Source organism: Berghia stephanieae, chromosome 2, assembly GCF_034508935.2.
Source record: "Berghia stephanieae isolate SIO BIC M18660-M18661 chromosome 2, UCSD_Bste_1.3, whole genome shotgun sequence".
Lineage (NCBI taxonomy): Eukaryota > Metazoa > Mollusca > Gastropoda > Nudibranchia > Aeolidiidae > Berghia > Berghia stephanieae.
This window is the reverse complement of record NC_088361.1, coordinates 9,891,475-9,914,029: the sequence shown is the minus strand read 5'-3', so window position 1 is coordinate 9,914,029 and position 22,555 is coordinate 9,891,475. Positions and strand designations below refer to the sequence as shown.

General features: G+C 38.9%; 1 protein-coding gene across 1 annotated transcript in view; it reads left to right on the top strand.

The window, feature by feature from the left end:
• The window catches only part of LOC144964285 (U3 small nucleolar RNA-associated protein 15 homolog), a 115,058-nt gene that overhangs the window by 10,412 nt on the left and 82,091 nt on the right, over positions 1 to 22,555 (top strand). Inside the window, 2 exon segments of the mRNA XM_078898371.1 lie at positions 7,088 to 7,272; positions 8,159 to 8,282. Of these exon segments, the coding sequence (XP_078754497.1) occupies positions 7,088 to 7,272; positions 8,159 to 8,282 (309 nt within the window).

The following is a 22,555-nucleotide window of genomic DNA, read 5'->3' as shown; positions in this document are numbered from 1 at the left end:
TTTCACTTACTTCACATGCACAAGGGCTTTGATCAATCCCGGGTGCAGTCGAGATTTTTTTCTGACCCCCCTGTCCACCAATGCAGTGATCAGTGGCTGGGTCTATAGATCTGGTGGAAAATACTTTGCGGTAGACTAATGTCCTTTCCAAAGGATAGCAAGCAATTGCTGTTGTCTGTCTCATGCTGTACAAACCAGAATAAACTTTGGCTCCATGGGGATCATGGCTCTGAAGGACTACTTTCAGTATAGGTCATAGCTCTTCACTGAATGATCTTGTGACTGCCCTATCTGTACAGTTTAAGTCAGTACATAATTGGAATATAAAACTTAATTGGAACGATTCGTCTGTGACAGAATTTTGTTCTTTACAAAATGTTTCTAGTAAACTGGAATGTAAGCCAATCTCAGAGTTTCAGCACACTTTGAATTCTCCCCATCCCTAATTCAACAAAAAAGAAAAAGAAAAATCCCCAAAACAAAATATAAAAAATGAAAAGAGAAAGTGAAGTTGGAGCACTTAAAGAATGTTGCTAGATTAAAAAAAAAAGTTTCTTTTGGCATTAAGTAAGTTGTCTGGAAAAAGTAAAGACCTTGATGTTCACAGCATTATTGTAAGAAGTTCAAGTGAATAATGACGGCAGAAATATGTGGGATAAAAACAGAAATCATGGCAACCAGAAAGATTTTTATGACAATGCAGCAGATAGTTACTGGGCTTTGCTTTGCGAGACATTCAAAAATATTCACACCGTGATAGCCACAATACTGATGATACCGAGGGAGGGTTTGGAGGGTTTTTGTTGGGGTTTTTTTCAGGAAGAGTTCACTGCAGCTTTGATCACAATTGAAGGGTTTGGGAAAAGTTGCTGAGAGAGTAACGATATAATCTAATATGACACATGTTTGTTTCTTGTGTAATGCTGAAAATCATTATGTTTTAGATCAATCCTAAAATCGGCCATTTGATTTTATGTGTCAACAAAAGCATGCATGAAAAGGTGGCATCATCAGGCTGACATTAAAATGTGAATGTAGGCAACGTGTAGTTGAAATTCGGGAATAATAGATATTAAAAGGAAGCCAATGACAAATACATCAATCAGGAATATATATGATTCTTTAAAAGACAGAATTGAAAAGGACATTTGCTGGGGTTTGATAATTGGATTTGGAGAAATAAATATGTTTGTGTGCTTTTGTATCCAAGAAATTATCTTGTAAAATAACTCCATCTTTAGTTTGTGTGATGACATCAAAATGGCCATTACTCTCTGGAAATTGATTGCTGCTTTGCTTGATGCAAGGGGGGGGGGGGGGGGGGGGGGGGTGGGGGCCTGCTCATGACCAAACAACATGGCGGGAAATCGAACTCGATACCTTTCGGGTACAAAGCAAAGACCTGTCACGTTGCCCCCATGAACAGTTAGTAATGCATATCTTTTCCCATTAAATTATACGTTTTAAAACAAAAGACCGATAATAAATAGCTTAATGCAGTAGATGATTAATTACCATCACAACGGTGTTGTAGCATTTGTGATCCACATACCCAAAAACCAGTTCAGAAAGGAACTAATCCAAAAAGAGACCATTTTGGTATGCTTGTAACTAATATACACAAGCAAAGAACTCTAACAAATCTTTTGGAACTAAGTGGGTGATAATCGCTGACTGAAAGGAGATTCAACGAAAGAGCAGATTCCAGAATCCCAATGGAAAATCGGGAGCGAAACCCAAGAATGTTAAATTTATCTTCAATACAGATGTTGCAAAAGTATGGATTGGTTTGGAAATGCAATTAGCTCAATAACGACAATATACTGAGAGACTTAAGATAACCAATGAGGGAGGGAAAGCTCACTGAATATTTTCTTGACTGCAAAGCTAGCTAGACCTATGAAGTGTTGTGCTCAGAACTTTGGAGGGTTGTGCTTTTAAAACGAAAAGATTCCAGAGCTATCAGGCCTTTGACGGGTTGTGCTTTAAAAGTAACAAAGATTACAGAGTGAGTTAGGCCTCTTAAGGGTTGTACCTTGAAAAAAAAAAAAGATTTCACAGCTAGCTGGACCTTTTAATGGTTGTGATTAAAAAAAACATAGATGATAGAGCTAGCTAGACCTTTAAAGGGTTGTGATTTAAAAATAAAAAAGAATACAGAGCTACAGAGACCTTTGCAATGTTCTGATTAAAAAAAAAAAGAATACAGAGCCAGATAGATCTTTAAAGGGTTGTTCTTAAATGAAAAAAGAGAAGACATAGCTAGAGAGATCTTTGAAGGGTTGTGCTTAAATGAAAAAAAGGATACATAGACAGATCTTTAAAGGGTTGTGATTTAAAATAAAAATGAATTACAGAGCTAGCTAGATCTTTGAGGGTCGTGCTTTTAAATTTTAAAAAAATATTACAGATCAAGCTAGACCTTTGAGGGGGTTGTTTTATCCTTTTGTTTGCATTTATAACTTCTTTTTTTTTTCCTTGACTACTAAGGATTTTTAAAACTACTTCTTGTCGGCAGATCAGGTCAAGGCTCCATCTCTCTCTCTCTCTCTCTCTCTCTCTCTCTCTCTCTCTCTCTCTCTCTCTCTCTCTCTCTCTCTCTCTCTCTCTCTTACCTCCCCCATTATTTTATTTATTTTTAATCACATACTTAATTCTATCCTGGTACATCTGATAAGGATAAAGAAAGTAAGGCCGAGGGTGGAAAGGGTTGTATTACAATGATCATTAATTAGTGTTATACGGTAGATCGCCGGAGCTTGTTTTGCAACTGATCATGGTATTATTAATATTATCTTTCTTTGCTGGACACTGGGCAACGTCGTTTTCTACCATTTTGTCCTGCTGCAATTAATTCGTATCCAAACAGACAGGGTGCACATGATTTGACAATTCTTATAATAAGCAAAGTTTCCACTTTCATAACAATCTTTTACTTCCACACATCTGCCTCTGATCTTCTTCTTCTTCTTCTTCTTCTTCTTCTTCTTCTTCTTCTTCTTCTTCTTCTTCTTCTTCTTCTTCTTCTTCTTCTTCTTCTTCTTCTTCTTCTTCTTCTTCTTCTTCTTCTTTCTCTTCTTCTTCTTCTTCTTCTTCTTCTTCTTCTTCGTTATTATTATTATTATTATTATTATTATTATTATTATTATTATTATTATTATTATTATTTATTATTAGTAGTAATAGTAGTAGTAGTAGTAGCAGTAGTAGTAGTAGTAGTAGTAGTATTAGTAGTAGTAGTAATTGTAACAATAATAACAATGATGATGATAATAATGATAATAATAATAATAATAATAGTAGTAGTAGTAGTAGTAGTAGTAGTAGTAGTAGTAGTAGTAGTAGTAGTAGTAGTAGTAGTAGTAGTAGTAGTAGTAGTAGTAGTAGTAATAGTAGTAGTAGTAGTAGTAGTAGGAGTAGTCATTTATGTTTTTATTTATTTCCTTTCTACCTTTTTTTTTTCATGTTGCCCATGGCAGTGGCAGGCCTGCACCGCTATCATAATGGCAATCCGTGTCACTCAATCCGTAACTATTCCATGACCGTACAGAAATCTTTTAAAAGAATCAGGCACAGAACGGACTTCTCTCCCTCTCTCTCTCTCTCTCTCTCTCTCTCTCTCTCTCTCTCTCTCTCTCTCTCTCACGGGACTGTTATGTTCATTAATGTCCGCCGTTCGCCATTCCATACCACCTTTCACCGATGATATGATATGTATGTGTATGATTAGGGAATCCCCGGCATTGTTCCTCTCATTATTTTGTTTTATTATCTCCCCCTTTCACGTGCCTTTCGGTTTACATTTAAATGTCTCAGGTGCCTCTTTTGCCCGTTGTTCTTTTGTAGACTTAAAAAAGAAAATATTAAAAATTACACCCTGCCCCCCCCCCCCCCCCCCCTCCTTCTTTCCCCTTTCGTTTTGTCTTTTCGCAAAGGAAATATAGATAATTTGTTGTTGTGATTTTTAGTTTATCCGACGAGTTGAGCTTTTTTATCTTTCTTTTTTCAATATAGCGCAATTTCCACTAAACGCACTCAAAGCGCTTTACAAAGGGTCTCTGAACAAGAGTAGTTTTCGATTCTGTATTCGAGTACCGCTCGGGGGTCCCTTTTGATACATTCGACAGGGAGTCGTATTAGTTACATATTGTCGTACTTTGAAGACGCTCATGTATTTTTCAGATTTTGCCAGAAAACTTGACCTTCAAATATCGATCGATTCGAATTAACATGACGCTCATCTTGTCTCAAACCAGGGGATTTAATAAAAGAAGTCCCAAGATAAGATAGTAAATAAAATGAAATATAGTTCCCTTTATTCATGACCAATAGGAATTTTTAAAATCTAAGTTCTATTTCAAGGGTAGACTGGAATAACCCAGGCGTCATCCGCAGTGCAGCTGCCCAAATTTAGCTAGGACGAGATGATTTGCTCAATGCCATACAACTCGATGGGTAGTCGAACTCTGTATCTTTCGGGTACGACGGAGTAAAGACCATAAAACTAAACCACGCTGTCCCATTGAGACGAGCGTCATTTTGATATTTAAGTCCCAGGTTTAAAAGTTTTTGACCAGATGAGCCTCATTTTAATGGAGCAGTCGTAGCCAATAATTTTTATTTCTACGAATTCGTGCGTTTGGTTTTCCAAGTCTAATGTAGATTTGAATCATTGCGTGTCACGTGTTTTCCGGTTTGAGTCAGAATTTCAATGGGTACATAATGTATTTTTTCTGGAATTTAGCACTCAGGAAGGGGTCGGTCCATGTGTTTGCATAAATAAAAGCGTTCAGTAAATTTTTGTCTGAATTCATTGGCATCCCTGCAAGAAGTCTCTCAGGTTTAAGACTTTTTGTACTCGTGTGCTGAAGCGATGAAATCGTTTCTACTGTTGCCAAAGACAATGATGATGATGTGGGTGGTGGTATGCGGCTATTTGGTCTTGTGGTATGACACTCGCTTTTGGATCGGAAGGCCCCGGATTCGAGCCTCGCTCGGCGCATAGTTGACTCCTTGGAAAAGGCTCTTTACTCACATACTCGTGTGTATAATGAGTACCTGGCCTTTAACAGCGTTGTCTCTGCCCGAAAAAATTGTAAAATCGCCTGACAGGCGTCATGCCACGTTCACATGTTAAATGTTGCTGTTGGCCAGCTTTGTTAAGCGCTTTGAGCACGTTTAGTGGATATTGCGCTATATAAAAGCTTAAGTTTAGTTTAGTTGCGGCTACGATGACGACAACGATACAGACGAAACTTACCTCATCATACCTTACTACATATCACACAATCGAAGACGAAATATCATTCCCGCATCCCCGGGAATTTTAACCAGTTAACTGCCGTCATCGTCTTCTGGAGAGACACGCATTTTAGAAATTTGGCCAGAAAACTCGTCCTTCAAAATAATATCGATTGATTTAAAATGACCCTTACCTTGAGCAAAAATTCTCAAATCTGGGACTTGATTGAAAGGCTCGTATAAAGTCCCAGGTTTGAAAGTTTTCGCCAAGATGAGGGTATAGATAGTATGCGCTTGTCTAAGAATCTCACAACAGTACCATCCGGAAATACATCGACCGAACACACAAAGTTGTGTAACCTTAAACGTTTATAGTCTGGTTAATAAAATTTTTAGTGAGAACGCGTATGGCAAAAAACAATAACAAAGTCTAGAGTGACGTCAACTTCGTTCTATCTCTATATTTGATTTGAAGGACGAGTTTGATTGTGTGTTGTTTTTTTTTTTTTTTTGGATCAAATTTTGGAAAAAAATACTTGTCTTTTTCCAGAGTACGGCATTTAACGGGTTAATCAATCTTGGTGAGCGAGTTCCAGAACAGACAGTCGGTCCATTTAGATGGGCAGCGCCGATAAGCTGATCTTCTGGTTGTATAGAAATCCATACTTAGGTACAGATAACCCGCTCCGTATCAATGTAGAACTGGGGGAATGACGGGAATGCGTCTGCTCCGCGTTTATTATAATGAAGTTTTGGTTATAATAAAGGCCATCATGCCTCGGAGTGACCGGAACTATTTTTATTTCAGCTCGCTCGGCGGATTCGCTGGATGATAATGATATGATATGAAGATGTGAAGGACGGACGGAATGACCTTTGGGTTGCTAATAATTCTCCTCCTCCTCCTCCCCCTCCCCTCTCTCTCTCTCTCTCTCTCTCTCTCTCTCTCTCTCCTCTCTCTCTCTCTCTCTCTCTCTCTCTCTCTCTCTCTCTCTCTCTCTCTCTCTCTCTCTCTTATGTCTGACATTGTTTCATATACACTTTCATTGTTTCACATATTATATACTTCTTCATAATAAAATATATTTCGATCTCTTCTCTCGCCTCGACAGTCTCTCCGTTTTTACAACCCCCCTCCCCCCCCCCCCTTCCACCTTTTTAAATTTTGAACTTGTATATTATATTATAGTACTTCTAATCACCCAGCAGTTTATAGATTGTTTTTAACGTTACAGAAACCGGGATAAATTCCTATAGCCCTTAATAATATTTTGGCTAGTTGGGAGTCACTTAAATTGGTCGGTGACATGTTTTTTATATAATATCAGCTAGTTTTCTGATAAAGATGTCGTAAAAACGGTGTCTATATAGTACACGGTTTGCATTGCCGTTGCTGCTGTCTTGGTGATATATATATTATATTATCGGATCGTGCGGCTATGCGGTCAAGTGGTATGATCGGAAGATCCTGGGTTCTGGCCAACTTCCCCTATTTCGTTGGGACAGTCCCGATTCTGCATTTTGTGGAAAACATTTTGTCTCCCAAATGGCTTTTTCCAAGTTTGGCAGCTCTGTCACGGAGGCAGCGTGGCTCAGCGGTACGGTCTTTGCTTCGTACCCGAAAGGTACCGAGTTCGATCACCCGCCGCTGCGCTGTGTGGCCTTGAACAAGTCAATCTCTCTAGCTCGATTTTCGGCGCTGCACTGCAGCTGACGCCTGGGTTATTCCATAATTCCCTTGAATTAGACCCTAGAGACAAATTTACCCTATGGGATGAATAAAGGGAATTTTTATTTTTATTTTTTTATAACGATTCGTGTGTGTATTTTGTTTTGTTTTGAACAGATAGAATTATACGATGGCTCCGACTGTTCCCAATTGGCCACGATGGGCCGATTCCAAGGACTCGTCCACTCTTGCAACTTCCGGAACGACGGTCTGCTTCTGGTGGCCGGCACGGAGGACAAGTACATCAAACTCTTCAAAACGGGCACCCGCTCCCTGCTGAGGACTTTTCTAGGACATTGGGGGTGAGTAGTTGTGTTGGTGTTTTTTAAATTTGTATTAAAAAATTATTTTTTTTCAATTTTAGTACGGAGGAATATAATACAGAGCAACCCCGCTAAATGTGTTTTTGATAAACCCACTAACTTATGCCTTTCAATTAGTGTGTACGCCGAATGTCGTATAATTGAGTAACTTCCCATTTATTTCTTCACTGCGGTTGACGCCTCGGTTATTCCATTCTCTTGGAATAATAGACCCTAAGACAATTTTTTTTCACTCGATGTAAAGATATGAAATTTTAACTTTTAAAATTTTTAAACTTCTTGATAGTGGTAATTTTCTTTTAATCCGTAAATTGATGGTAGGCAAGTAGAATTGTTTTATGAACTGTTCTTGTTTGTTTTTGTCTTTTTGTTGTTGTTGTTATTGCTTTTGTTATTTTATTATTATTATTTTTAATGGGCTCGCTCAAGTTCTTTCATATATTCAGCGAACCAACAGGTCTGATACCCCGAGTTGTTAAAGGCTCATCGTCCGTTCCTTGTTGTAATGGAAATACTCTCAAACTCTCCTTAAAACTAGAATTGAAGTGAGTAGGAAAGTGCCAGAAGACAACAGAGAATAAATTCTTCGCAGCGGCGATGGGGGCTTGAACCCTACTGGTATGACAATTCCATCTAGCCGGGGAGATCGTGACTCTACCACCGAATGAGCTATCCACGATCTCCTCCCCCCCCCCCCCCCTAAAAAAGTCGCTTCAAACCCAAACTGTTGTCTATCGAGAGCCACTTCTCCCCGACTTCTTGAGGCCACGGGTTCCAAAAAAAACTACGAATTTTCACTATTTCAAGTAGGCAGGTCTGACCAAACATTACCTTTGCCCGCATTAATTTATACTTCCCGTCCCAGAGCTGTCCACGTGACTAGATTCTTGAACGACGGATTCCGGATCGTCTCTGGCTCCGACGACAACTCGGCGAGAGTGTGGGACATCCCTACGGAGACCAACACTGTCAAGTACTGGGAACACAAGGTAGGTCGATCTCTCTCTCTCTCTCTCTCTCTCTCTCTCTCTCTCTCTCTCTCTCTCTCTCTCTCTCTGTCTGTGCTCTCTCTCTCTGTATCTCCTTGTGCGCTCTCTCTGTTTCTCTCTCTCTCTCTCTCTCCAATATCTATCTTCTTCTCTCTATCTCCCCCCTCTCTCACTCTCTATCTCTCTCTCTCTCTCTCTCTCTCTCTCTCTCTTTCTCTCTCTCTCTTCACTCCCCTTCCCTCCCCCTCTCTCTCTTTCTCCCCCCCCCCCCAATCTCTGTCTCTTCCCTCCTTGCCCCTACGCATAAAATAAATGTGGTCAGAAAACTTGTCCTAAATACCGATCGATTAAAATGGCCATGAACTTGGGTTTAAAAATTTAAAAAAACCTTCACACCTGGGATTTCGCGAAGTCCCAGGTTTGAGAGGGCTATTTTAATCGATCGCTATGTTTATTTGTAGGACTAGTTCTCTGACCAAAATATTAGAAACGTGTTTTTCTCACAGAGTAGGGCATAAAAAGATAATGGTAATGGGTTATCTTACACCTAAAACAAGATGTATCGGACGGCTACTACTTTTTACCTTCTTCTACTTCTAATTTGTCTCTGGGAATGATAATGCGGTGTCAGAGTACTTGCAATACGGATTGGATGTATGAGGGTTGTGTGTGTGTGTGTGTGGGGGGGGGGGGGGGTGGGGGGGGGGGGGGGGGGGGGGGGGGGGGGGGGGGGGGGGGGGGGGGGGGGGGGGGGGGGGGGGGGGGGTTAGGGGTTGAGATGGAGGGAGGATGAAGAATACAATGGTTAAATTAAAAAAGAAAATAGAAATAGAAAGGAAAGAAAGGTAACTTGGCATTTTGTGTAAAAGAGAAACAACAAATTGGGATGGGGGGGGGGGGGGGGGGGGGGGGGGGGGGGGGGGGGGGGGGGGGGGGGGGGGGGGGGGGGGGGGGGGGGGGGGGGGGGGGGGGGGGGGGGGGGGGGGGGGGGGGGGGGGGGGGGGGGGGGGGGGGGGGGTGGGGGTGGTTTGAATCCAATTTACGCCAGATACAAAGGAATTCGCCCAGTTGTCTACTTCGCTCCCGATTCAATTTTGACGCTCGTCCATCTCACCTTCTCCGTAATTCCATTCCCATCCCTTCACCCCCCCACCCCCCCCCCCCCCCCCAAACCCATTCCCATCACCTTACTATACTTTTTTATATATATACACATAATATAATTTTGATTTACGTAGAACATGCCATTCTGTGGTACTCTGAAGAATTCGAAAAGACAAAAAACACGTATTTAAAATTTTGCCAGAAAACTTGATTGATTAAATGGACCATCTTCCAGATAAAAAACACCAACAAAACAACAAAACTCTCAAACCTGGGACTTTGCGAAGTTTTCAGTTAAAAACTCAATTTTAAGCGTCATGTTCACACCGACATGGTCATAATATATTATTATCCGTCTTTGTCTGTGTGTCTGTCTGTCATTATTTAGCTTATCAAATCATCCAGGGAATGGTCCATCTCTGCCATATCCCGACTTTACGACTCCTGCTCGTCACTAGATACACGGTATTATAACAATGTGTGGTGTACCTTTTACATTCTTTATGTTTCCTGTTGGTGGTTTTGTTTTTTTTTTAAATTTGTTTTTGTTTTGCATGATTTCTTTTTGTTTTTGTTTTGTTTTCTTTCTTTTTTTTTGTTTTATTTTATTGTTATTATTATTATTATTATTATTATTATTATTATTATTATTTATTATTATTATTATTATTATTATTATTATTATTATTATTTATTATTATTATTATTATTATTTATTTTTTTTTGTTGTTGTTGTTGTTGTTGTTTTTTTTTTTTTGTTGCTTTCTCTGTTTATAAATTTCTTTTTTTGTTGCTCTTTTTTCTTTCCTTTCTTGTTTTGATTTTGTTTTATTTCAACCCTGATCAGGACGAGACAAGTCATTAAGATTAAGATTGTAATCGAGGCCGGCACTTCATTTAGCTTAACTAGCTATTATTGGTACATACATTACTAGTATTTGGGTTTGACAAGCCGATAGCGTAACGTTAAGCGTTGAATAAAGATCTGAACAAAGGTGTGTGTGTGTGTGTGTGTGTGTGTGTGTGTGTGTGTGTTTGTTTGTGTGTGTGTGTGTGTGTGAAAGGTGCATGACAAAGCAAGAAAAATACATGGAAAAAAAAAACATCCGAAAAAATCAGTCTACCTCGACTGGGATCGAACCTCAGACCTATAGCTCAGAAGGTTGAGGTACGATCCCCAGTCGAGGCAGGCTGATTTTTTTTGGGGATGTTCTTTTTTTTTTTTTCTTTTTCTTGTATTTTTCTTTCTTGCTTCGTTTGGCACCTTTCATACACACTTGTTCAGATCTTTAGTCAACGCTTAATGTTAGGCTATCGGCTAAATGAAGTGCCTGTCGCGATTAAAATCTCTATCTTTATGACATATCTCGTCCTTCATGACCATGGTTTAAATCTTACACCGGTGCCTGCGCCCAAGTTTCTTCTTAATTCGTTAAACGTTGCAATGATGATGATACTATAGATAGTTCGAAGATGACGTCACTCAGGTCTTTGTTTTTGTTTTTTGCCATCCGCGTTTATGAGTAATGCTCGCTGAACTGTATTAACCCGACTATAAACGTTCATGGATACACACAGTCCGTTATACTTCCGGATGGCAATGTTATGAGCTTCTTAGCCAAGCGCATACTATCTGTACGTTACATGACGTCATAATCAGCTGGTTGGACTATAGTGACGTACCCTGACAAAACGCTTCTTTAATATTTTTGGCAATAAAAATTCATCCTCGATATTATTATATTATTTTATCGATTGACCAGTTAACTGCCGGACTCTTCGAAAAACTCGTAGTAAAGAATTTGGCCAGGAAACTCGTCCTTCAAATATCGATCGATCTAAATGAGAAAAAAAAAACAAATTCTCAAACCTGGGATTTCTATCTATCTATCTATCTATCTATCTATCTATCTATCTATCTATCTATCCATATTATTTATTATCATTATCTATTAATCTACTATCTTTCTTCCTCTCTTCTCTCTCTCTCTTCTCTTCTCATCTTCTTCTATCTATCTTCTATATTATATTTATATCTTCTCTATATAAATATATATATATAAATATATATAAAATATATTATATATATATATATCTAACATATATTTTTAAAAATCCCTTCATCCCTTTGTTTTTTATTTTGTTTGTTTTGGTTTTTTGTTTACTCCTCCGAAACTATGATTTTCTAACTGCACGTGTTATGAAGAAAATAAAGGGCAGGATGAAGTTGATTATATCCACTACCACCCAAGATAAACAAAAAGAAAAACAACCAAATAATTGACTAGAAAACTCGATTTTCATGGGAAATAGTGGCTTGTCTAATAATATTACAGTTATTAAGGAATAGGAGGGTGTAGCATAGTAACGGGCCACTAAATAGTATAGATGGATGTTTAGATATAGGGGGTGCTAGTGATGTGATGTACAGTAACTATTTTCTACTTATTTACTACCTCCTACACTTATTATTCTGTCGTATTCCGATAAAGACGCATTTATCATTTTGGCCAGAAAACTCGTCCTTCAAATATCGACCGATTAAAATAACCCTCATCTTAGGAAAAACAAAAACAAAACAAATAAAAACCTCTCAAACCTTGGACTTCGCGAATTCCCAGGTTTGAGAGCGTTTTGCTAAGATGAGGGTTATTAATTTAATCGATCGATATTTGAAGGAGGAGTTTTCTGGCCAAATGTTTTAATACGTGATTTGTTTCTCTCTCTGCCCCCCCCCCCCCCCCACCCCCCACCCCCTCCCCAAAGTATGACAGAATTGCCTTGGTTGATGTAGGGAAGGTGAAATAGGAGAAGGGTGAGATGAGTGGCATTGATAAGGGATAATGTACATGCTATTGTGTTCTCTTGTCTATGTCCGTCCACGGAGTGGTTGGTTAGTGATGGGGCAGTGGCAGGGCATTGGGCAGGGCTGAACGGTGGGTGAGTGCGATGCCAGCGTTTTAATGATTAGATGATGATGATGATGATGATGATGATGATGATGATGATGATGATGATGATGATGGTGAGAATCAAGGTGGTGATGCGGATCATGATGATGATGAAGATCAAGATGGTGATGAGGATGGTGATGAAGGTGGTGGTGTTCGTCGTGGTCGTAGTGTTGGTGGTCAAGGTAGTTCTTATGGTTCTTATTTTTGTTCGTGGTTGTGGTGGCGGCTGGTGTTGTTCTCTTTTATTATTACGACATGTCCTTAAGTCATTGTTGTCTTCTCTTGTCTATGTCCACTTACTGAGTGGTTGGTTAGTGATGGCGCAGTGGGCAGGGCGGAACGGGGGGATAAGTGCGATGCCAGCATTTTGATTTTTAGATGATTATGATGATGATAATGAGGAGGAGGATCATGGTGGTGATGATAATGCGGATGAAGATGGCATTGGTGGTGGTGGGGATGATGATGATGGTGGTGGTCGTAGGTAAAGTGTTGGTGATGAAGGTGGTTTTTATTGTTATAGTTGTTTCGTTGTCGATCGTGGTGGTGGTATTTGTTATCTTTAAATCATTAATTTTTCTAAGTTTGTATGTTTCCCTATCATTGACTTTTCAACGTTTTGAATCTCTCTCTCTCTCTCTCTCTCTCTCTCTCTCTCTCTCTCTCTCTCTCTCTCTCTCTCTCTCTCTCTCTCTCTCTCTCTCTCTTTCTTTCTCTCTATGTATCCATATGTGTGTGATTGTTTCTTTTTTAATTGTGCTACAGACCGATGCCTCTTACTTAGTAATGAAGAGATCCATTATCAGCTATTATTCATTGTCACAACATCTACTGGGTTACCGTCTCATCTAGTCTTCACTACACTACCATGAACTGGAAATACCCCCCCCCCCCCCTTCCCCCCCCTCCCCCCCCCCCTCCCCCCCCCCCCCCCCCCCCAATAAAAAAAACAAAAAAAAAAAAAAAAAAAAAAAAAAACAAACCAACCCCCCCCCCCCCCCCCCCCCCAAAAAAAAAAAAAAAAAAAAAAACCACAAGACACATACTTTTTAGAATTTTGGCGTTAAAACTCGTCCTTCAAATATGGATTGATCAGGCATAATGACCCTCGCTTTGTCAAATACTCTCATACCTAGGACTTCCTTGAAGTACAACCTTGTGCGGCTGTGTGGTCTTGTAGTATGACACACGCTTTCGGATCGGAAGGTCCTTGGTTCGAGCCCTTCTTCTTCTTCTTCTTCTTCTTCTTCTTCTTCTTCTTCTTCTTCTTCTTCTTCTTCTTCTTCTTCTTCTTCTTCTTCTTCTTTTTGTTTTCTTTTTATTTTATTTTATATTATTGTTATCATTATTATTATTATTATTATTATTATTATTATTATTATTATTTTATATTATTATTATTATTATTATTATTATTATTATTATTATTATTATATTATTATTATTATTATTATTATTATTATTATTATTATTATTATTATTATTATTATTATTATTATTTTTATTATTATTATTATTATTATTATTATTATTATTATTATTATTATTATTATTATTATTATATTATTATTTTTTTTTTTTATTATTATTATTATTATTATTATTATTATTATTATTATTATTATTATTATTATTATTTTTTTTTTTTTTTTTTTTAATTATTATTATTATTATTTTATTATTATTATTATTATTATTATTATTATTATTATTATTATTATTATTATTATTATATATTATTATTATTATTATTATTATTATTATTATTATTATATCCCTATCCTGGGTGGGCAAGTCAATCAACACCTACCCATACAAATGTCATTAAATGTAGCCGTGATTAGGTGTCTTACCCTCTAATAGGGAATGTCCTGCTATGCAATGCATCCCGGAATCATGATCGAGCATTGCATTCCTGCGATGCCAGTTTGGTAGATATCGCCCCCGGCCCCCGATCCCGAGAACACTACCATCATTTTTATAGTTAGTGTGGTATGATTAATCTTCATTCATCCCATCCCGCCTGCTGGCGTCCCGTCCCCCCTGCATGGGAATCTCATCACCACATCTGCTATGGGTGCCCGCTCGGAATTCGGTGGTGGTGGTGCTGCACTTGATGTTGAATGCAGCGTTTCGCATTGCATGCAAAGCGTGCACATCAAATTCCCTCATCTCTAGATAGATAGATGGATTATGGCTGAGCTACAAGAATTTGGCTGGTTTTTACTAGTACATAATGTGTATTTATAGGGTCCATAAAGAGTCACAGCTGGTCACTGGATGGGGAAACAGTATAGATAGTTCCAAGATGACGTCACTCAGGTCTTTGTTATTGTTTTTTGCCATCCGCGTTTGATGAGTAATGCTCACTAAACTGTATTAACCTGACTATAAACGTTCATGGATACACACAGTTTTGTGTGTTGGTCCGTTATACTTCCGGATGGCAATGTTATGTTATGAGCTTCTTAGCCAAGCGCATACTATCTATAGATAGTAAGTATGCGCTTGGTTAAGAAGCTCACACTATGGCCATCCGGAAGTATAGATAGAACGAAGTTGACGTCACTCAGGTCTTTGTTATTGCTTTTTTGCATCCACGTTTATGAGTAATTCTCACTTAATGGTATATTTTCCCCACCATGAAAGGCCCTTATATTTGATCTCTCTCTCTCTCTCTCTCTCTCTCTCTCTCTCTCTCTCTCTCTCTCTCTCTCTCTTCTCTTCTCTCTCTCTCTCTCCTCTCTCTCTCTCTCTCTCTCCTCTCTCTCTCTCTCTCTGTCTCTCTATCTGTCTCTCTCTCTCTTTCTCTCTCTCTCTCTTTTTCTTTCTCTCTCCTCTCTCTTTCTCTCTTTATCTTTCTCTCCCCCCCCCTCTCTATCTCTCTCTTCTTAATTTAAAAAAAAAAAAAAAATTCTGATGCTTTGAGGAAATTCAGGGTTGGCATCTTTGTCTTGATGAAAGCCGCTGCTAGTGACCGGAATCGTGCACCATAGCCAGACAGGAATGCGTATCGGTCAAGACGGGAATGCCAGTGCAGCAGCATATTATGGTTGTCTGCCCCTGCTAAGGGGGTGGGGGTGCTGTGTGGACTTTTAATATCAGACATAATTGAAAGGAGGAGAATGTAGGTATGGACATATCCGCGAAGACACGGGGATGATGCTCGTGGTGAAAAACGACGAGGCAACATGTGCAGGTCACATAAACATGCCGCTATGGGCACTGCATGCACACTATGGACAGACTCATTATTCTGCATTGCTTAGGAAATAGGAGGAAACAAAAAAAAAAAAAAAAAAAAGAACCAAAAAAAAAATAATGTTTTCACATTTTGGCTGGGAAACTTGTCCTTTAAACATTGGTCGATTAAAATTACCTTTACTTTGTCAAAATCTCTCAAAGCTTGACTTAATAAATTATCTCATGTATGATTTTTTTTGTTTTTTTGTTTTTTTGTTTGTTTGTTTGTTTTGTTTTTTTTTTTTTTTGTTTTTTTTGTTTGTTTTTTTTTTGACTAGGCGAAGGTCTTTTTTGTTTTTGTTTTTTAATCGATTGATATTTATTGGAGGGCGATTTTTCTGGCCAAAATTTTTAAAAGTTTGCTTTTTCGGAGTACGGCAGTATTATTATTGCAGCTTCTGTGATGGCTGATTTCGCCAAAACGACGCGGCTTCTGCTCTTGGGTGAAATTCATTAGGTCGTGTCTGCACGTCGCTGGGATTGAGGATGATATCCTTTGATTATTAGATGTGCCCGAGTTGCATGCAGACTTCACGCCATGCGTTGGCTGGTTGTCTAGGCATCAGCATCTATGATTCAGGTTCGATCCCTCCATTTTGTCCATGGAAAGCGACACGACTTCTACTCTTGGGTGAAATTCATTATCGGTGTTTGCAAGTCAATGGGATGGCTGATATCTGTTGATTAGACGTATCTGAGTTGCAAACTTCACGCCCTTCACTGTCTGGGCATCAGCTGTATGATTATGGCTCAGGTATGATCCTTCCATTTCGCCAATGGAAAACGACACGACTTCTACTCTTGGGTGAAAGTGAGATTCATTCTCGTTGTTTGCAAGTCGCTGGGATGTACGATGTCCGTTGATTTGTAGATGTGCTAGAGTTGCATGCAGACTTCTTGCCCCACGTTATCTGGTTGTGTAGGCATCAGTTTGTATGATTCACGCCCGATCCTTCTATTTCGACAATGGAAATCAACATGACTTCTACTGACTTTTGGGTGGAATTCATTATCGGTGTTTGCAAGTCCCTGGGATCAACGATAATATCCGTTGAGTAGTGCCTGAGTTGCATGCAGACTTCACGACTGGCGTTGGCTGGGTGTCTTGTCACCAGCTTTTATGATTCAGGCTCGATTTCGACAATTACCTATCAAGCGTATTATTCTCTAGAAGTTTTGGCTGTGACGTTATTTCTTCTACATCTCTCTGTCTGTTGTCTCATTATTCCAATCACTGTCGGCAGCATTATTGATGACGTCATCTTCATCATCATCACCATCACCACCACCAATACAATTACCACCACCCCCATTCATATCGTCGCGGACACAGCCAGAAATAACAAGGATTTCTTTTTGAGGAAATTTTTTGTCTAAAATCAAAGCCCTATCTCCACTCAGTAAAAATGTTTTTGAATTTTGAAAATCCATTCATAAATAAACAAGTTATGCAGTTTCACAGGTGTAATTTATTTGGATGACCCGCAAAGAGGAAAAAAACGCGAAAATATGGGACGCTTTTTCGGCATTTTTTTTTTTTTGGGCCTTTGGTTGTATCTTGCGTAATAAATGGATTAAAAGATTGAAACTTGAAGAGCAAATTAGGATGGTGTTTTGTAAAATACGGGAAAAGTACTCGTCATATTCATATGCAATTTTACAACCAAACAGAAGAAATGTTCATGTATTACCTTGTCAGCGACAAAACCTCCACGCCCGGTAGTTTTAGAAATATTTTACTCCAAAGAGAAAAAAATCTATTTTTAACGGTCTTCTGGTAATCGCACGAGTTTTGTCGCTTGACATAATCTAAAATGACTTTTTTTCTAACTGTGTGCCAACTTTCAGTCATATTCATCGATAAACAGCGTCGTAATTAATTTTTTAAAATAGCATATACGAAACGGCTTCGTCCCATATTTTGACGCGAATTCGGGCACTTCGTGAGCGAAAAAGAGGCCCAAAGATTTGTGCGGGATAGTCATTGCTAGATTTCTGTACCATTAGAGACGAAAACATCTCGTACATAAACTACTTCAACGGTACTACAATGAGGACTTTAAAACAGATGTGTTGCGTGACGACAACGTTATTGATGACGTCACCATCATCATCATCATCTCCATCCCCACCACCACCACCACTTCAACTACCACCATCTCTTTACTATTTCATATTGTCGCGGACACAGCCAGAAATAACAAGGATTTCTGTACCATTAAAGACGAAACCATCTCGTTCATAAACTAGTTCAGCGGTACTACAATGAGGACTTTAAAACAGATGTGTTGCGTGACGACAACGTTATTGATGACGTCTGACGACAACGTTATTGATGACGTCATCACCACCACCATCATCATCATCTCCATCCCCACCACCACCACCACTTCAACTACCACCATCTCTTTACTATTTCATATTGTCGCGGACACAGCCAGAAATAACAAGGATTTCTGTACCATTAAAGACGAAAACATCTCGTACATAAACTAGTTCAACGGTACTACAATGAGGACTTTAAAACAGATGTGTTGCGTGACGACAACGTTATTGATGACTGGGATCTGATTACTTACGACTGTAACGGCTTTACCAGCCCTAACACTCTATTTACACTCATCAATTAAGTCTGGAAACGATTATCCAACACATTTTTTAATATCGTAGATGGATCAGTTCTGTGTTAACCCCGTCGAGTCAGGATTCCATTTTACTCCAACCTGTGGGGAAAAAAAAAGAAAGAACGAAAAAAAGGGAAAACTTCGCCGTTTTCTTTAGGTTAAAAGAAAGAAAGAACGAATTGAAATTGTTAAAATATACATCTTTTCAGAGGTAGTCGATGATTATTGGCGTTTCAGGTTTCTCTATATAATTATTATACTTGACAAAAAGCAAACAAAAAACAAAAAAACAAACAAACAAAATTAAACGTCAATTTTTGTTTGCTAGTACGTTTGTTTCGTTGTTTTTTGTTTTTTGTTTTTTGGTTTTTTTTTTATCCTTTATTCTTTATTATACTTCACTCAAACCACACCATAATAATAATAATAATAATAATAATAATAATAATATAATAATAATAATAATAATAATAATAATAATATAATAATAATAATAATAATAATAATAATAATAACAATAACAATAATAATAATAATAATAATAATAATAATAATAATAATAATAACAACAACAATAATAATAATAATAACAATAACAATAATAATGAAGAATTAGAGCATTTATCGAGAGCAATTAATTTCCGCTAAACGCGCCTTTGGTTATTTCTAAATTCAAATAAAATGATACCCTTTCGTGTTTGAAGGAAACTAAAAAGTCGCATTTAAAGGGTGAATCTGTGTCACTATGTTTGGCGAGGGGGCTGTATTTTGCATCGGAATAAAATAGAACTATCTAGGCATCTACCAACCGCGACCATTTCCCCCCCATTATAAATCCATTACGTTGCCAGATTCCTGCCAGCGATGATGTACCGCGAGCAATATGACAAATTATGTATTATATTATAACGGCCTCGATCGTTTCTTCCTTACAATGTATGATGATGATTTTAACAGGTGTTTTAATCCGTAAAATTATTATCTATGTATTATGCCCCCTTGTTGCCAACGGGTGGATGGATGGATGGAACGGATCTGTGGGTTTTTTTTTTTCTTCTTTATGACTTTGATACGGTACTTGTTGTATTGGATGTTGTACGTACGTACATTCTATCTACCTTACTACGTAGATGTCTTCGACAATGCTGATTTCCAACTATTTAATCGTTTTCGTGTTTTGTTGATTTTCTTTCTTTCTTTCTTTTTTTTAAAAATATTTTTTTTTGTTGTTGTTGAAACTTTTGCCGCATTTTTTTTTCATATTTCTTTTATGATGATGCATGGTGATGGTGTTGATTGTCCTCGTCATTCTCATATCCTTTAACGTCGTCGTCATTCTTCTTCTTCTTCTTCTTCTTCTTCTTCTTCTTCTTCTTCTTCTTCTTCTTCTTTTCTTCTTCTTCTTCTTCTTCTTTCTTCTTCTTCTTCTTCTTTCTTCTTCTTCTTCTTCTTCTATTATTATTATTATTATTATTATTATTATTATTATTATTATTATTATTATTATTATTATTATTATTATTATTATTATTATTATTATTATTATTATTATTATCATTATCATTATTATTATTATTATTATTATTATTATTATTATTTATTATTATTATTATTATTATTATTATTATTATTATTATTATTATTCCTAGGCTCCTCCTCCCCCCCCCCCCCCCTCCCCTGTTTCCTGTTGTTCGTCATCATCAATCTCAACATCTCCCATACCCCTAACTAATAAATAGCAATTTAAGACAAAGAGTGGGTAAATCAGCTCTTTCGTTTCCAGTGGTTTTTTGAGTTATTATGACGAATGCCGTGAATTTATATCATTTTATAGAAAACATTCCTTTCAAAGGATAATATTTCAGCTCCGGGCCATAAAAATATTGTTCCTGTTGCCGTCTTTCAAATGTTTGAGGCACTGGTATATTCATCTTACGGTTTTGTTGTACCTACTCTGTGAAGCGAAAGAGGAATAAAATAAATCTCCTCAGAATTACACACACACACACACACACACACACATACATACACACACAAACTCACATATACACAAACTGTCATGGGGGTGGGTGGGGGGGGGGGCGAGAGAGGGAGGGAGAGAGAGAGAGAGAGAGAGAGAGAGAGAGAGCGAGAGCGAGAGAGGGGAGAGAGAGAGAGAGAGAGAGAGAGAGAGAGAGAGAGAGAGAGAGAGAGAGAGGAGAGAGAGAGAGAGAGAGAGAGAGAGAGAGAGAGAGAGAGAGAGAGAGAGAGAGAGAGAGAATTATGGGCATGGTTTAACATTGCTGTAATTGACAATATTTTGCTTTGTTTTTGAGCATTTCCATAATAATAAGCATATTTTCATATCGTCGAAACCTCAATGTTAAAAAATTAAAAAAAAAAAAAAAGAACCCAGGACATTGTTTACCCAAGTAACAATGACATTGCGAGACAATACCAACCAACCAATATCAAAACATTAAAGGCATAAAAACGCGCATCAAACACATCATCAATACGTACGTATCATACTACAATACATTTAAAATCCGATCAAATAAACATTTACTGAAAGGATAATATGTTTTCAACTGTTTTTTTTTTTTTTTAAATAATATCTATAGAGCTCTAAAAGCTCCCATAATGTGGGAGTTCATTCCGAATCGTGGGTACGAATTACAACAATGAGCTCTCAACGATGTGGATGATCAGACCTGTAAATAAGTACACGTCGCACAGTGTCCATTTGATCAAACACTCAATTTCTTAATATTTTTTTTTGGGGGGGGGGGGGGGGGGGGGGAGTTGTTGCTCTTTTTTTCTGCTTTTTTTTGTTTTGTTTTGTTGTTGTTTTTTCCAATTATTATTATTATTTTTCTTCTTTGAAAGATAGATATGTCACCTTTTGGCATAAAAAAATAATCTGTCGAAAGTCGCGCGAAAAAAGCAAAAGAATACAATTCCGCCGTCGAGACAGTGACAAACGATTTAGTGGGAGTGTGAACAGATTTATCTAGGTAAGATTAATGTCTTTGGTGGCCGGGGGGGGGGGGGGGGGGGGGGGGGGGGTATTATTATTCCATCGACTGAGATCTGATTGGAATGTTATATTGACTGGCATCGAGCGAGGAATCACCACCACGGGCTGGCTGTGTGGATGGATCTGGCAGACGCCGGGGTGTATGTTAAATGTTGTTTTAGAAACATGGGAAGGGAATAAATTTGTCACGATTTTGGCGGTATAAAGTATTTATTTTCATGTATTAAATAAACTGCCGTTTTATGGGGAAACAAACGCATTCGAAAAAAAACAAACTCGTCCTTCAAAAATCGATCAATTTAAATGACCTTCGTCTTGGCAAGAAATTTCAACCCTGGGACTGCCTGTGGTCTTCAATGAAGACCCAGGTTTATCTAGGTAAGATTAATGTCTAGAGCGGGATATCATTATTATTCCATCGACTGAGGTCTGATTGGATTGTTATATTGGCTGGCATCGATCGAGGAATCACCACCACGGGATGGATGGATGGATGGATGGATGGAGGGATGGGTGGATGGATAGATGGATGGGTGGAGGGAGGGAGGGAGGGGTGGAGGGAGGGAGGCAGGGATGGATGGATGGATGGATGGGTGGAGGGAGGGAGGGAGGGAGGGAGGGAGGGGTGGAGGGAGGGAGGCAGGGATGGATGGGTGGGTGGGTGGATGGATGGAGGGAGGGAGTGGTGGATGGGTGGAGGGAGGGAGGGAGGGGTGGAGGGAGGGAGGCAGGGATGGATGGATGGATGGGTGGAGGGAGGGAGGGAGGGGTGGAGGGAGGAAGGCAGGGATGGATGGGTGGGTGGGTGGATGGATGGATGGATGGATGGAGGGAGGGATGGGTGGATGGATGGATGGGTGGAGGGAGGGAGGGAGGGGTGGAGGGAGGGAGGCAGGGATGGATGGATGGATGGGTGGAGGGAGGGAGGGAGGGTTGGAGGGAGGGAGGGAGGGGTGGAGGGAGGGAGGGGTGGAGGGAGGGAGGCAGGGATGGATGGGTGGGTAGGTGGATGGAGGGAGGGATGGGTGGATGGATAGATGGATGGGTGGAGGGAGGGAGGGAGGGGTGGAGGGAGGGAGGCAGGGATGGATGGATGGACGGATGGATGGGTGGGTGGGTGGGTGGATGGATGGATGGATGGATGGATGGGTGGGTGGGTGGATGGATGGATGGATCTGCCAGACGTCGGGGGTTTGCTAAATGTTGTTGTTTTAGAAACATGGGAAGGGAATAAATTTGTCACTTTATCGGCGATCTATAGTATTTATTTTCATGTATTAAACTATGGAAGAGAAGAAAAAAAAAAGATTGATCAGAAATTTGGCCAGA